General features: G+C 34.6%; 1 protein-coding gene across 6 annotated transcripts in view; it reads right to left on the bottom strand.

Annotated features, from left to right (window-relative positions):
- The window catches only part of CNOT2 (CCR4-NOT transcription complex subunit 2), a 130,269-nt gene that overhangs the window by 20,705 nt on the left and 94,019 nt on the right, over positions 1–15,545 (bottom strand). For 5 of the 6 annotated variants that reach the window (XM_042992745.1, XM_042992746.1, XM_042992750.1 and 2 more), the window contains 3 exons: positions 13,361–13,427; positions 2,857–3,004; positions 2,138–2,320 (listed from right to left, as the gene is read on the bottom strand). In XM_042992745.1, the coding sequence (XP_042848679.1) occupies positions 2,138–2,320; positions 2,857–3,004; positions 13,361–13,427 (398 nt within the window). Of the gene's footprint in view, positions 1–2,137; positions 2,321–2,856; positions 3,005–8,992; positions 10,776–13,360; positions 13,428–15,545 lie in introns of those variants that run through there. The other variant, XM_042992749.1, reaches the window with a different exon arrangement.

The raw sequence follows: 15,545 nt of genomic DNA, 5'->3' as shown, positions 1-15,545 counted from the left end.
TTTATTTGAAAATGTTCCTGAGGTCCCTCCATGAATAACTGAGAACCATAATGTCTTAAACAGATGAATTAAAAAACAAAAAGCAAAGAATGGTACACATAAGTCTGGAGGAAAACAGAGATTAAGGGCACTATTTGATGTGCTTGGAGAACCAACTTACTGGATACACTGGTAGAAGTAACTGATCTCAAAAACATGTAGTTTAGTGTAAAACTATTGTTCCTGAATATTTGTTCTCCTTCCACTACTGGTAAAGTGTGCCATTATTGCTTTCCATAAAAGATCTTCTTTCATACAACACAGTCTTTCCCAACTAGAATATAAACTCCTCATAGACAGGGTCTGTGTCACAGTCATCTTGGCATCCTCTGCCTTTAGTCTTCAGGAGGATACACAACAGGCACTCAATAAAGGTTTAGTTTACCTGAATTAAGCGATGTTTTTCTTTAACTGAATTTAGTGCTCTAAAATACATCATTCTTATCTAAATATAGTTTATCTTTCAGCTACTTAAAAGAAAAACCATATCTCTCCATAGTGCCCTCCATTCTAAAGCAGTGCACAATTGGTACATGGTAAATAGTTACAAACGCCTCCCTTTTTTGCACAAGCCTTACTAAACATGAGAAAACAAAAACAAGTCTGAACTTGAGGCAAGGCCAGAAGTAATTAAGAATGTCAAAAAGAGCTGTTAATGCAAATTCTACAATGACAGTAGGCATCTTTACCATCAAATAATCTGATAAAAGAGTGTATCAGTGTTATGAGTAGGGTTAAAGTGTTTGAAGATGACAGGGTTTTTTGTTTTTGTTTTTTCACCTAAATCTGTAAAAGTAACTATGGCCAAACAGTATTTTCACAAAATCTGGAGCTGTTAAAAATACTTGTTTCATAGCAAGTGAGCAATGTTGGTGACCTAGGTACCTTCACACATTGAATAAGTACTAAGGGATGAAAACATTCTGTAACAAATACAATTTACCAAAACTAGTACGCAGGGTTTTAGAAACCCATGTTTCATTGACAATTTATAAGCAATGTATTTTTAAAAAACAATTAAAATGTGAAAAAATATGGAAAGGCAAAAATATAAACATACATTCAATGAACAATACTGTAAGAAAAGATGTGATAAAGCCCAAGAAGTGTATGATTAGGAAGCTATCAAGGAGATAAGAATTTTGATAACCCTTTACGATAATAATTTTTTTAAAAAAGTAAAAGCAGTAAAATTATTAAGAAAAATACTCATAAATCTAAATAAAAGAACTGGAGTTTATGGGATGAAGATCAAACAGGAAATGTGCTAATAACCTATTTGAATCCAGATTTTACAAGTAACAGATAAAGTGAATTAAATGGGTAAGATGAAGCAAATAGGTCAAGATCCTTTTTCCTCCCACAGTTCCCCATTTTTTTAAAAAAATGGCAGACTTAAATGCTATTTTTGCAAGATACAAAGCCTTATACTGTAGTCATCACTCTCATATAAATTATCTGAACAGCTTAAAAATCTTAACAAGATGGACAACTGGTCCTCATAATGTCATTATTATCTGCATAGTAAACATGCAAATGGACAGTACAAAAAGGTGTGTAAAGTACACAGCTCATCTTGTTTTAAACCCCAGGACATGACACTATTTTCAAATATTGTAGATGTAGTCTTAAAAAGTCTCTGGTTACTAAGTCTCCAAACCACCAAACTGAGTTTTAGTTGAAAAGGTACTGAACCAAAGCATAAGTGAAGCAAGGCAGTAATAGTCAAACACATCCCTGGTACTATTCGTAAGTCTGGAACTCTTACCACATTAAATGGCCAGCCTCATTTAACAGAGGAAGGACCTATCAATAAAAATTTGCCTGGTGGCAACTTAAGAACAATTCTTTTCTAACAGCATCAAAAAGCTTTAATGTGCTTTCTACAATCAAACTGATTTTCAAAAGAACATGCCTTTAGTTTGGGGAGGTTAAAGTTGTAATGTGTAACAGAAAGAGAATCTTTGGTCATAAAAATACGATGAAACATACTTATGAGACAGAAGCCAAGACTCAAGAAACAGAATGTTGAATACGAAAAGGCAAATCTGAAAACACCCAGAAAGACAATTATACACATTATCAATAAACATCTTACCTGTTCACAGTAAAAGGCTGTCGAGAAGGCTGCTGCTTTGGCATACATATTATGCTTGGCGAGCTTCTGTTGGGGCTACCTAACCCTGAACTGCTCATGCTATTTGTCCTGCTAGGAATTCCAATGCCCTGACCAACCTGGGAGTGGTTCATCATATTCCTAGGATTCATAGGCAAAATACCCCTGAAAAAGAAGTCCATTATACTAAATAAGCTCTCTACAATCACTCATTAAAATTCTCTGTAAATAATCAATCAGCCTGACCCCAGAACCTCAAATACACTTTCAAATTACACTGCTAATTTTCATTACTTATTTTGTCATATGCATCATCTATGTAATCTTGTTTTGTTTTACTCACTAGAACAATGAATGTGTGTTGGGGGAGCAATAATCAGAATTATCTGAGGAATGATTTTAAATTACACATCGTCTTTTGAGGAAGAGAGCTGGCTTCTGATAAAGCTCCCCAGGTGGTGATTAACCCTTGATACCCACCCAGCTGACAACCAGTATGCTAGATGCAGGATAAGAACATCTTACACTATACTTATCAATTTGCAATGAAATAAAAGGAGCATAGTGTATTAACTTTCTTTTCCTCAGTGAAAGGCACTGAACCAGAAAAATCAAATAATTAGTTATCTTATTAAAAACTAGAAAGTTGCTTACTCTACAAAGATACATTTTGAGAAATATTCTGGTCCATCAATAAATACCTGCTTGGAGATGGAGGCGTGTGAAGTGACATTGTTGGTACCCCTGTTGTTGGCGTGACGTGGCTCGGTAACTGAGTGCCTTGTGATAAGCTGCGATTTAACTGAGGGGTATTGTTGCTCATCCCCCTCATTGGAAGGCCTAGTGCACCTATTAAAAAAATTCAGAAGAAGGAAATTCATTGCCATCAGGAATGAAATTGTTATCCATCTTCTGGAGTTGGCAATTTAAAACATTTTTAAATGACCTAACATGTAATATAATATGCAAGTTTTAAATGGATATATTCAATTCACTCCAAATGGAATCTGATTTTAACAAAAAGGTTCTAGTCTGAAATTTAATATTATGAATGGATATCGCCTTCATATTTGTATCTTTCATATTTCTATTTTACAACAGACTACGTCTGCCAAAGGTTTTAACAAATTAGATGACTTATGTCTCAATAAAAACATTTTGTACAAATATGGCTTTAAGAAATTTGCAGTTTTATGTTTTTATGTTTTAAATCAAAACTGAGGAACACAGACATTTAACCCCACCTTGCTGATGTAGCTTTAATTTTTATATGATCCTTTTAAAACGCGTTTAAGAAATCTCTACTATTTATACATACATACTTCTCAACATTACAATTTTTACAAATCTAACATAAAATGTCAGCAACTGTTAAAAAAAAAAAAAAAACTCAAGCTGATATAAGAGACAAGAATTTAAAACATTTAAAAGTTTCCAAAGTACAATGACCCTGTATATAATTATCTCGTACTTCTGGGGCCAGATGCAAGGATGCATGTATTCCAACAGGTACATTTTACAGACTACTGAAGTTTTAGCATTTAGCTACAAAACAGAAAAAATTAACTGGGATAAACTTATTTCAGAAACGTCTGACAGATTTCCTAACTTCTGCTAATGTGAAATATAAATTATTAATTTCTTAATGATTCAGAAGTTATCAGGGATATCTGATATTCTAGGTGTTTAGATTCTCTGCCCTTTCCCCATTCAGATTAAGGATGTCCTGCTGTCACCAGTTATTACATCTGCCTATGAATGCTTCCATCTTCCTGACCCACACTTTTTGGTGCTTTCTATTTCTAGTCAGCTGTGAAATTGCCTGTCAGTCAACTAAACTTACTCTGAACTGGAAGTTAAATAAAAGTGATAAGATGGAGAGAGCTAATGAACACACAGATTGCTTTAGTGCTAGGGATTTAAAGTGACTCTTTTCTTCCCTTTTTGGTCTAACTTCAGGAGCCAGAATTTCAAGGACCTGAATATTTTGAAACTATAACCTCCAAAAAATTAGAGTAAATATATTTTCTGAATGTTTTACTTCAAGAACTTTTGCAAAACTTATCTTTGGCATAACAATGTACTATCTTCTATCCCAAGGATACCAGTGGATCACAAAGATTTCACTGGAATCTGGGGGCCTCAGTACTTGGCTTATAGCGTAACTTGGCTTCCCAAGTGAATGAAGCCAATAAATCCAACTCAATATATTCTATGTGTACTCTTTTCAGACAGGTTCCATGAGGAACAGAGGCTGGTTCTGTTTTTCTTTAGGTGACATGAAGGGAACTAACTGGCTTAGATTATATGTTGGTGTAGTTCACCATATGTATGTCTGGTCACTAAAAGTTTTGTGACCATTAATATACCGCTAGCTGCAGACACTTTCTCTGAATCAGGATAAAATAAGGAAAAACAGATTAAAAATCAGCCATATAAGATTTCTTCAGAAGAAATCAGTCTTTTCCTTCTCTTCATCCACTCTAGTTTCCCTCTAGGCCCTCTAGATGCTCCCATAAGGAACCACCAAAGTGATACTTTTCATATCACTCATTCAGCAAACATTTATTGAGTGCCTCCTATGTGCCAACTACTGTGCTAGCTGCTGGGGATACAGCAGTGAACAAGACAGAAAAGGCTCCTACCCTTAGGGAGTTTACATCCTTCTCCCCAAATATGCTGTCCTAAAATCAGCAATAGCTGTGAATTAACAACAGGAATGTGTTTCACACAATTACTGACCACCAAGAAATATTACACAATTTTAGAGCCAGAAGGGACCTTAAAGATCACTTAGTCCAATGTTCGCATTTTACAGATGAGGAATCTGAGCTCAGATGAGTTAACTGACTTTTCCAAGGTGACACAAAGAACCAAGACTAGAATTTAGATCTCTTAACTCCTAGCGTTCTTCATGGAAACCCTATGCGAGCCCAGTATAACACTAAGTGAACACTCTTTGTGAGTGTCTACCAATTTGAGACACCTCTACTTTGTTTTCTTTTGCCTTACCCCCCCCAAAATATTTACCTCTCTTCAAAATTTTTCTAAACCCCCATCCCTTCGTCTTTTCCCTCCATCTTCTTTCTTCCTGTCTTTATACCTGTCAAGTTTTAGTTCTAATTTTACTTTCCCTTTCTTTTTCACTCTTATACTTTCAGCACTATAAATAAACATACACTTTCTAAAAAAATCAAGTATCCTTTGGCTCTTTTCTAATAATCAGTATACCTTACTAAAGACTCATTAAGATTTGTTTACTTCAATCCTTCATATACATATTCTACGCTGTATTATGAAAATTTAGAACTTCAGAAATATCTTAGAGACTACAGATTATCTGAACATTACCAAAAAACTTTTGGAGACAGAAACAAGAATGGCTATGGTTATTTACTTAGTCGACTGGCTACTGGCACACGAGTTAATTTATAGTGCTGAGAATGGAGGAAGACAGTATGACATAAACTCAAAGATCAGTGTTTACTTTTATTTTTCCTTTAACACTCTTGAATTTCATAAAACAGGTAAGTTCAATCAGTCTGAGTTGCATTTTTTTGAACGAGGTAGTTATGAGAAATAAGAGGAGTGCATCATTTTCAAACTGGATCATCAAGCTTTGAATAACTTACTAATCAAGCTATTTCAAATTCAATTAAAAACTGAATTCTTTTAAAACAGAAAGAGTATCACTGAATAAGAACATACAAAGACTTATTTTTAGGAAACAAAATATACTAAATCATTAAATTTGAGTAACGTGAGTCAATTACAACTGGGTAAGGTCAAAGAGGGAAAACTACTCTTTTAATGATATAATTAGAAACAATCACAAAAAAAAAAACTTCTCCAAAATGCTATACCAAGAAGAAGATGTGTAATCTAAAAGAAAAAGTGGGGGAAAAAAGAGCTCATAAAAAATTTGGCATAAAATAACTACAACAGGTAAAAAATATTATGAGGTATAAAAGAATGAACAAAAAGTTAAAAAGTAGTTAAAAACTTTATAGTTCTGAATCAAATTTTTCTTTCAATTTGACAAATTGCTAATAAAGAATAATACAGTATTAGGAGAAATATATGAACATACTCCAAGTAGATTCCTACCTCTAATTTGGCAGGGTGCTAAACAGAGAATGAATTCAATTTTTTATTGATCATTTTTCAGAAATCCAAGAGAATATGATCTAAGAAATGTTTCTATGAATTATTTCCACTGCACAAACTGGTTAACAGCACATCCGTTAAGTACTTTATGGCAAAATATGCCATCCTTTATTCAATATTTTGCTAAAAACAAATATTAATAATACAAGTTACAAGAAAAAAAACTAGTCATAGCAACCAAACCCTTGAACACTCACACTTAAATGAAGTCTCCTGAAATCTTTATTAAGGAAAGGGTAGAAAATCTATTAATTGGTGCAAGAGGGCTTAATGTGCCCCCTTTTCCATTTACAAAGCAACTAGCTTCTCCTAGGAACTCACTGTCCTGCCCACACTAACAATGAATAACCACCTTCTAACCTCCAATTTGTCCTCATATCTTCTTACCTCCAGTCTGCCCTGCACTTAGCTGATTAATCTTCCCTGCAACATAATTTTGTTATACATTTTCCTTCATTAAAATCAAAGGATTTTAGAAATAGGAAAGTCTCCACAGAGATCATCCAACAAAGTTACAGATAAAGAACATTAGGAATTAAGTTACCTACCCAAGATCACAAATAATGAAGAATATAATGATTCAATTTCTTGACTCTTACTTTCAACCAATTATTTTCCACTTCTTATAGTAGTTGCTAACGCTTACATCACCTGGGGAACTTTAAAATCTGGGTCCCCTACCCAGAAATTGTCACTTAGTATGAATCCAGGCAATTCATGGTCAGTGGGATTTTAAAAATTCTCGAGGTGTTTTTAGGGTGAGCCAGAGTTGAGAATCACTGTCCTATTGTATTAAATCCAATCACAGTTTAGTCTTTTAAAATTCTCTGTCATGACCCAAAAGATTCTTCTAATCTTTGCTTCCCCCCACAGCTTCATTGAACAATCTTCCTTTTTTCCCTGGTCCTCTCTCCAAATCTGTCCCTGAACTTTTATTCATATCCATCTCCCAACCTAGAATACTTCCCCCTTCTCTTATTCTGCTGAAGTGTAGATTTTTTTTAAATGCCACAAAACAGGTGTTTACACTATACACAGTGTGCCCTGATGTATATGGGAGGGACCACTAACTCAGATATGAAAGTTAAATGGATTTGGAATCAGAAAATATTTTCTGGAGGAGATAGAACATGAATTAAAATAGTGAAAGAGATCTAGTCAGGTATTTGATGGTGGTGATGATGAGTCAGGTGGGTAAAAACATTGTAACAATTCAGTATGAGAAAACAAGATGTATGAAAATGAAGACAAGTGATATATAGCGTGGAGGAGGAATGGGCTTGCTTCTGGGTACTAAGGATGTATGGAACAAGAAAGAAACATGGATGGAGTTAACTGGCTTCGACATTCTCAACTATGAAAAGCTGCTGCTATACTGGAACCAGCTGAGAGTACCTGACAACATTTGGCTTACTCCTCCTCAACCTAAGTTCCCACTCTAGATTCATGACACCCATTCACAAAGTAATGCGGGTTTCAAACTTTAGAAATCTTTGATCTGTCTCTTTCACATCCTACATCACCAAATCATATTAGCTCTATCTCCAAAATATCCCAAATCTGACCGCTTCCTAACACCTCCATCCCCGGCCCAAGCCTATTTTCCTGCCTGGAATGATGCAGCAGTAGCACTGTCTTTCTCTTCTTATCATTTGGCCCTCACCACTCAGTCCCTTTGCTACAGAGCAAAGTGATCTTTTAAAAATGAAACTGTATCTTAAAATCCTTCCATTAAACTTAGAATAAATCCAAAGTCTTTATAAAATCTCTACAAGACTCCATGATCTGACACCTGCTACCCCATTAATCTTCTACTTTCTTTGTTCATTACACTGGCCCTCTCACTCTTCCTTTAACTCATTAAGTTCATTCTTACATTCTGATGAGGATCCATTTGCTATCGTCTGTACCTGATCTTTCCAAAGATCCCCCAGATCTTTCCAAAGATGTCCCTTTTTCAACATTCAAGTTTCCATTCAAATATCACCTCCTCAGAGATAACTTCTTTGACTGCTCCACGTGAAATACTAATTCCATCCACTCATCCCTTAACCTGACTTAATTATTATAGTGCTTACTACCAGAATCATGTTATTTCCTAGTTGTCTGCACAATTATTTTTTCCCCATTAAAATATAAGCTCCATGAAAACAAGATCTTTGTTATTTGCCATACTCTTACATCCTGGAATAATATTTCACCCATGGTAGAAGTAGCCAACTAAATACTACCACCGTGCCCTGGTCAGAAAACTCTTTAAATCTGTGGATTTAACATTTGTTGTTTCTATTATGTGCTAATAGCCCACTATCTAGGGTCATGACATTCAGTAAGTAATATGTAACATCCAGGATTCAAAGAAACTTCTGTTCTCAACTGATGTTCACACAGTTACACTTACTAAGTAATAGAATCCTGGCTCTAGTACTTACTGCCTGTAAAACCTTGGGCAAATCCCTTAACCTCTCTTGGGATAGTTGTGAAGATGAAATGAGTTAATTCCTATAAAGTACTTAAAATAGCACCATACACATAGTAAATATGCAGTAAGTATTAACTTTCTGGGGGTGGGTGAGGTGGGATGTGAAACACACCTATGCAAAAAAAAAAAAAAAAAAAAAAAAAAAAAAAAAAGTCAACAGGTGGTCCTAAAGGTGAAAATAAACTTACAGTCTAATGAAGTAATGGTTTTCACAAAATCGTTGTTTTCTGCAGGAAAACTGTATGCTTGTGTTCTTGACCTTGAAAAATGGTAAAGATCTTGAGATATATCCCACAGAACTATAAAGATCATACTTCTTGAATGAAACCAACGTAATAGCCTAAGAGGTTTCCCTTGCCTTGATAAACTAGACTGCCCCCAAATTACCCCATGCTGTAGGTGTTGCTCCCACCACTAGAACAACCTTACCCCACAGTCTGTTTAAGGCCAATGTTAAACATGACTTCATTTGTAAATGCTTTCCTGATCATTCTCCAAGATACGTGATTACTCCCACCTCTGAAATAGCTAGAAAACTCGGTCCTTCCTCCTCTGCTTTGTAATAAAATACCTTGTGTACTTATCTACCAGATTAACTATAGCTTGCTCAACATGCATTCTATAAACATTTACTGAGTGCCTGAGATGTACAGAATACAGAGGATACAAAGGCAGTAAAGACATGTAATAAATAAAGGCAGTAACATCACAGCAGTAGGTACACTGTACATACAGTGTATATACAGCAGAATGACCTCTACCACACATCTGCACTAGGCAACATTATGCCATTCATTTTATGGTAGGCACTCAGTAAGTTCCAATTAAACTCAATTCCTATCTTCTTTTTGAAGCTTACTGTGCTTTTTTCTCTCTAAGCCCTAAATCTGTCCATACCATTCAACACAATACTTTTTAACCTATGTATTAGCATTGTAGGCTGTTATGTAACATTTTACATATAAATGTCTTGACCGCCCCAACTATAACATGTGCTTGAGAACAAGAACTCCCAGAGCATTCAGTATTAATTCAAGTGTCTGTTAAATGGTCCTATAATTTTCTGAAATGTGTCATCTGCCTAAATACACTGTCAACAGCACCACTTCTCAATCACCCACCTGTGCTCTGGTTCTCCACAAAACAAAACAGCCTTCATCTAGGTGTTCTTAAAACAGGAGGATATTGTTCAAAGCATGAGAATGTGCCAACTGCTCTCAAGTCAGGAGTCCAGATCCCAGAAAGACAAATTTATTTCTTTCCCCAGCAAATGACCCAGGTCCTCAGAGAATTCAGATACAAATATTTATCATGGATTCATCCTGAGAGCTAGTTAACCTATGTGCCTATAAGATAATAGGCATATAGGAAGCACTCAGTAAATAGTAGTTTCCCTTCTGTCCAATTCTCCAAAGCTCTAAATCTTTTTGGTAAGAAAGAAGAAGTCACTCCAACTTTACTACAATTTAATTTCAATGCACTGAATATTGCGGAGAGATTAATTCCTGGTTCCTTGTTAATTCCAAACTAGTTGGTAGCTTTGGGAAGCCCAAGGGGGTCTTTAAACCTATAAGGCATACCCAAAATCTTACACATGCAAAGATGACAAGTAGAGAACATTATGCAACTTGAACACAAGATTCCATTCAATAGCTTCTATAGCTATCATTTAATGCACAGTATTCACATGAACTCGTAGATGAAAAGTAAGTTACCTACTTGGATACAGTCAGACTATACTGGAATCTGTGACCATACAAGCCCCTAGTCCAACATCTTCTAGGTACCCTTATGTACTACACAATTACTTCCACACAAATCAGGCAAAATGTAGGCTTCACCAGGCCTGTATCCATTCCAAGAGGAACGTCCTCCCTTGTTTAATCTCTGTTGAGTGTCAGTTTTGGAGGCTACTCTTCCTTCTCCACCTCTAACCTCTGTAATCATCAAGAACACGAAACACGGGGTGCCTGGGTAGCTCAGTCAGTTAAATGTCCGACTTCAGCTCAGGTCATGATCTCATGGCTCATGAGTTCAAGCCCCACATTGGGCTTTCTGCTGACAGCCCAGAGTCTGGAGCCTGCTTCCGATTCTGCATCTCCCTCTCTCTCTGCTCTTCCCCTACTCACGCCCTGTCTCTGTCAGAAATGAATAAATGTTAAAGAAATAAAAATTAAAAAAAGAACACAAAACAGATGGTAGACCTCCATTTTAATGGTACAAATTCCTGCTGAACTTTGCCAATCTGAATACAGAGTGAATGGTAGTATTTAATACACTTTGGAGGCAAGTTATATCAAGCCTAATGCACAATTAGAATTAGTTACCATAAGAAGAATGTCACTAATCTATCCCACCTACTATTCCTTCTATCTCACTATCCTTTATTGAGGTTAGCTTCTCAAGTATTAACATTCTGACTAATTTATACTACTGAAACCCAGAGCCTCAAGTCCCACAGGGTAGCTGGTGTTCTCTCTGACAAGGTGTGTGTTCAGACTACTTAGCAGCTAAATGACATATTTGGCCCTTTCAGGTCTATCCTAATGCACAGAGACTGGGAATCCAGCCCCTGTCTTTTTTTCACTAGTTGTACCTTCTAGATCTGTACCCTGGAAAGGAATAACTGTACCCTGACTTGAGACAGTTCAGTTCCAGTTGACCTAAGGGTCGATTTTTCTGTAGACTAATACCTACAATGTCTTAGTTAAAAGACTGAGCCATGCATTGAAAATGCTGGTTCGCCAATGCTACAGGAGGAATACAGCCATATACTATACTAAATTCCAACAGGAAATACCTGTCATATGTGATTTCTTTTTAAATGACCAAGTACAAAATACTTTATCTAATGAAAACAAGTTTGTTCATTCATTAATCTTTGTATACTCTTAATAATTAACACAACCATTTTACACACATAAAGAAGTTAATTAAGTATCTGATACCAATAAAAAACTATATTTCAAACATTAACCCATTCCATATCTTAACCCAATTACAATTTCACATTTGCAGGGTAAAAAATTACAGCAGATTTTAGAAGTCCATATAGCTGATTATACTGTAAAATAATTGCCATTCTCCTTCATAAATAACCTTAGCTTCTCAAGTATCATTTTTCTCCATTCCATATCTACTTTCTGCTGTGATAAATTGTGGGCTTTAAAAAGAAAACAAAGCAAGTTCTTTGCAGTTACTCTATAGAGATAAGGGTAGCTTTAAAATAACTAAATATTTTCATGGTAAAGACTGCCAGAACAGTGAAAGTAGGTTTCATACTAAAACACAGGCTAAATGAAACAAATTACTAGCTAATAACATCCCCTCAACAATTAGAATGAACATTTGTGGATAAATAAGCAACACCTCTTTTATGCAATGTAAAGCTTTTTAAAAAATATTTTCTACATGACTACAGGAAAAGTGCTAATATCTATATGCAATTAATAATTTTATTTACTAATTCTGTATTAACAAAGTGGCACCCCACAGCAAAAGAGGAAGGAAGAATAAAGTAGATGGAAACTATATTTGTCTAACAAAATAAGTTCCTCCCTCTGCTAACCTTCAAAATAAATCTGAACAATGAAGTGGTCTGATGAACTATTCTGATACCTATCAAAATTTTGCTTTTTATTATACTGGGAAAGGGTCCCAAATCAAATAACTGATTTTTATTTGAAGCTGCTTAAGATCCTCAGTGAGCATACTGTCTCCTCCAGTTACTTTATTTCTGTAATCTTTGGTGGGAATTTATATCCCTTTTAACACTCCCCTTCTATTAAGAGAGATGAGACATCAGTCTCTGACATTAATCAGATAATAAAATCTTAGAAAATTAGAGATAATAAAATCTTATTAATATTTAACAGTGTGGACAATTAATTTGAAAAAAATTGGAAGATTTTATTACTTAGTTTTATAAAAATTTTATGTGATAATCATAGCTAACATTTATTGAGCGCTTACTATGCGCCAGGCACTGTGCTAAGCGCTATAAAAGCATTACCGTACTTAAAAAGAAATTCAATCTTATATTTGGAAAAAGCATTGAACTGTGAGTCAAAAACATATGTTCTATATCCAGACTGAGCTAAAGTGAAAGAAGAAATACGTGCTAAACAAAGAGAACATTTCACAAATTGTTATGGTCTTTCATTAATAAAAAAGCCAAAAAACACAAACAAAACAATCCACTCAACTGACCAAACAAAAAATGTTCTAACTTCCTCTAACTGAAAACACAGAGAATGCCTATTATTTATTTGCTTAGCAAAATTTTCTTCAAAAAACACTGTACTAACAAAGGAATGTACAGATACAAAAGATGTAAAAATAAATTTCAATCTATCCTATATCCAGATAACAACAAATTTTGAATTAGGTCTGAAATAATAAGTTTTGCTATGTGAGTGAAATAAGGAAAACTGAAAATTAAAAATCTTTTCTTTTAAATCCTAGAACTGACCCACAAGGGCAGCACTGGTTGTTCTTTACTTGGTAGTTATTTTTGTCTTAAATCAAGTATCCCAGAATAAATACAAAATTCTTACTTTGTTGCCCGTATAAACTTGCCCCAAACTGAGACAGCTGACCTGACGTAGATGGTGATGCCAGCATCTAGAAACAAATTAATTATATTAGAGCGTAAAGAAAGTACACAGAGCAATGCATTTACACTTTACAAATCTATACAATATATCATAATGGGAGAGTCAAAACACATTTCTCATTCTTCAAAACATCACAAAACAAATATTACATAATGAATTCCATGTTTCTAGAGAAAATATCACAACTGGATGAAATCAAAATGTACCTATAAAACCAATTTCTGATTACTACAAGTTTTGTTTCAAGTTACTCCAAATAAAACTACAGCAGCATCATTATTTCACTTAAAACAAACACAAAAACAAAAAACTAGGCTAACAAAACCATGAAGGCAGCATCTCAAAAAGTCAGCCTCTATACATTTGTCAGTGAAATTACTTGATTCTTAGATAATGTACTAAGCTAAATTCTAAATTCAGTTTATTAAAAGTTGAAAGTAAAATTACCTAAGTAGGAAAGTTTTATATTTTGTAAGAATATTTCCTAACATTTATATTTGCAAATAGTTGATGTGTATCAAATGGGTAGAAAAATGTAACAAACACGCATAGAATCATATAGTAAGTGGGCAGAGGGCCTAATACCAAAGGACAAGTCAAAATTACTTACATAGACTTGTAAGTATATGTAACTTATAAGTTACATATACAAAATACTTACATATACATATACATATACTACATATACTATATATAGACATAGTATATAATGTATACAGTGAGTGAGTGATGTGACTTTGGCACTTATCAACGTCTTTCGATTTATTGCATCAGTGTCATTTTTTCCTAGTAGAATATAAATTCTTTGAAGGCATGTTATATTCATGGAACATGTTATATATATTCATTTTTTATTTCCTCACAGAGACTGGGCACTGCATGTGGCAGTGCTATACACAAAGTAGATAAAATGAGTAAATAAAAATGTGTACACTTAAGTGTATGTTTGTGTATTCTCTTATATTAAGCAACCACCAAAATAATTTAACTATATAAACCTTGGGCCATATCATCTTAAGAGTTACACTCTAGTAGAAGAAAATGAATTATACACCTAATTATACTCTAAGGTACAATGCAGTAAATGCTCTGAAGTATCACCAGAGGAAGATAACTCTAAATAAGGGTGAGGTAACAGGAATATTTTATAGAGCAGTAACATCTGATGTGGGTACAGATGAAGGATCTTCCAGGCTGAGAATACGCAGTGAGTAAAAGTATGATGAAAGTTAGTGACAGGATTAGAATACAAACAAAATAAAAAACACCAGTGATTTCATAACATGTAATTAGTGAAGGGAGGTAGGGCTTATACGTCTATGCGCATTTGGGCATACACAGAAGAATGGAAAATAAAAGAATATGCTGGGGCCAGATGACTACCACTTATGGCAACAAAGAGAAAAAATAATATTAAACAAGGAAGTGACTTGATCAAACTGTGCCCTAGGATGATAATTCCAACAGCAAAAATGTATGGAGACATAAGTTACTAAGCCAGAAGAGCAGAAGTGGGACTATAAAAGAGAGGCACTCTGGGGCAGAAGCAACTGCTGAAATGGTTGAGGTTTAGAGAAAAGGAAGAGGGTAAAGAGTCACCAGACAGGGAACTATCAGGCCACTCTGGTATCCAGTGAAGAACTGTGCTGGTATCGACTACATTAGGGGAATCAGAAGTAGAAATACTTACATAGAGAATTTACAATGCACATTTCATGCTATTTTCATGTCAAAATTCTGAGGTGTTCAAATTATTCAAAAATTCACAAAAACTTTCATACAATAGTTTTAAACTAATGATATACATCACTCTCCTGAGGTAAGGCTGAGTAACACACTACTCAGAAAATAGTATTTAAATATAGAAAAAAAATTTTTTACAAAGCCTCAAACCTTATAAATATTCCTTCTCAAATCCAGAGGGTACACCATCTAACCAATCAAACTAAAAGAATACGCATTTTATGCCTGATCAAGTTCTTTTGTTAGATACCATCATCATTACTGTTGCCAACTAACTGGAAATATTTTAAGCACCTTAAAAGGCTCATTTCCAAATTACAAAAAAAAAAAAAAAAAAAAATCAAAGAAAATGTGTAACATATAATAAAGCTTTAGTTGGTGA

This window comes from Panthera tigris, chromosome B4 (assembly GCF_018350195.1).
Source record: "Panthera tigris isolate Pti1 chromosome B4, P.tigris_Pti1_mat1.1, whole genome shotgun sequence".
Classification (NCBI taxonomy): Eukaryota; Metazoa; Chordata; class Mammalia; order Carnivora; family Felidae; genus Panthera; species Panthera tigris.
This window is presented reverse-complemented; position numbering and strand designations above follow the sequence as displayed.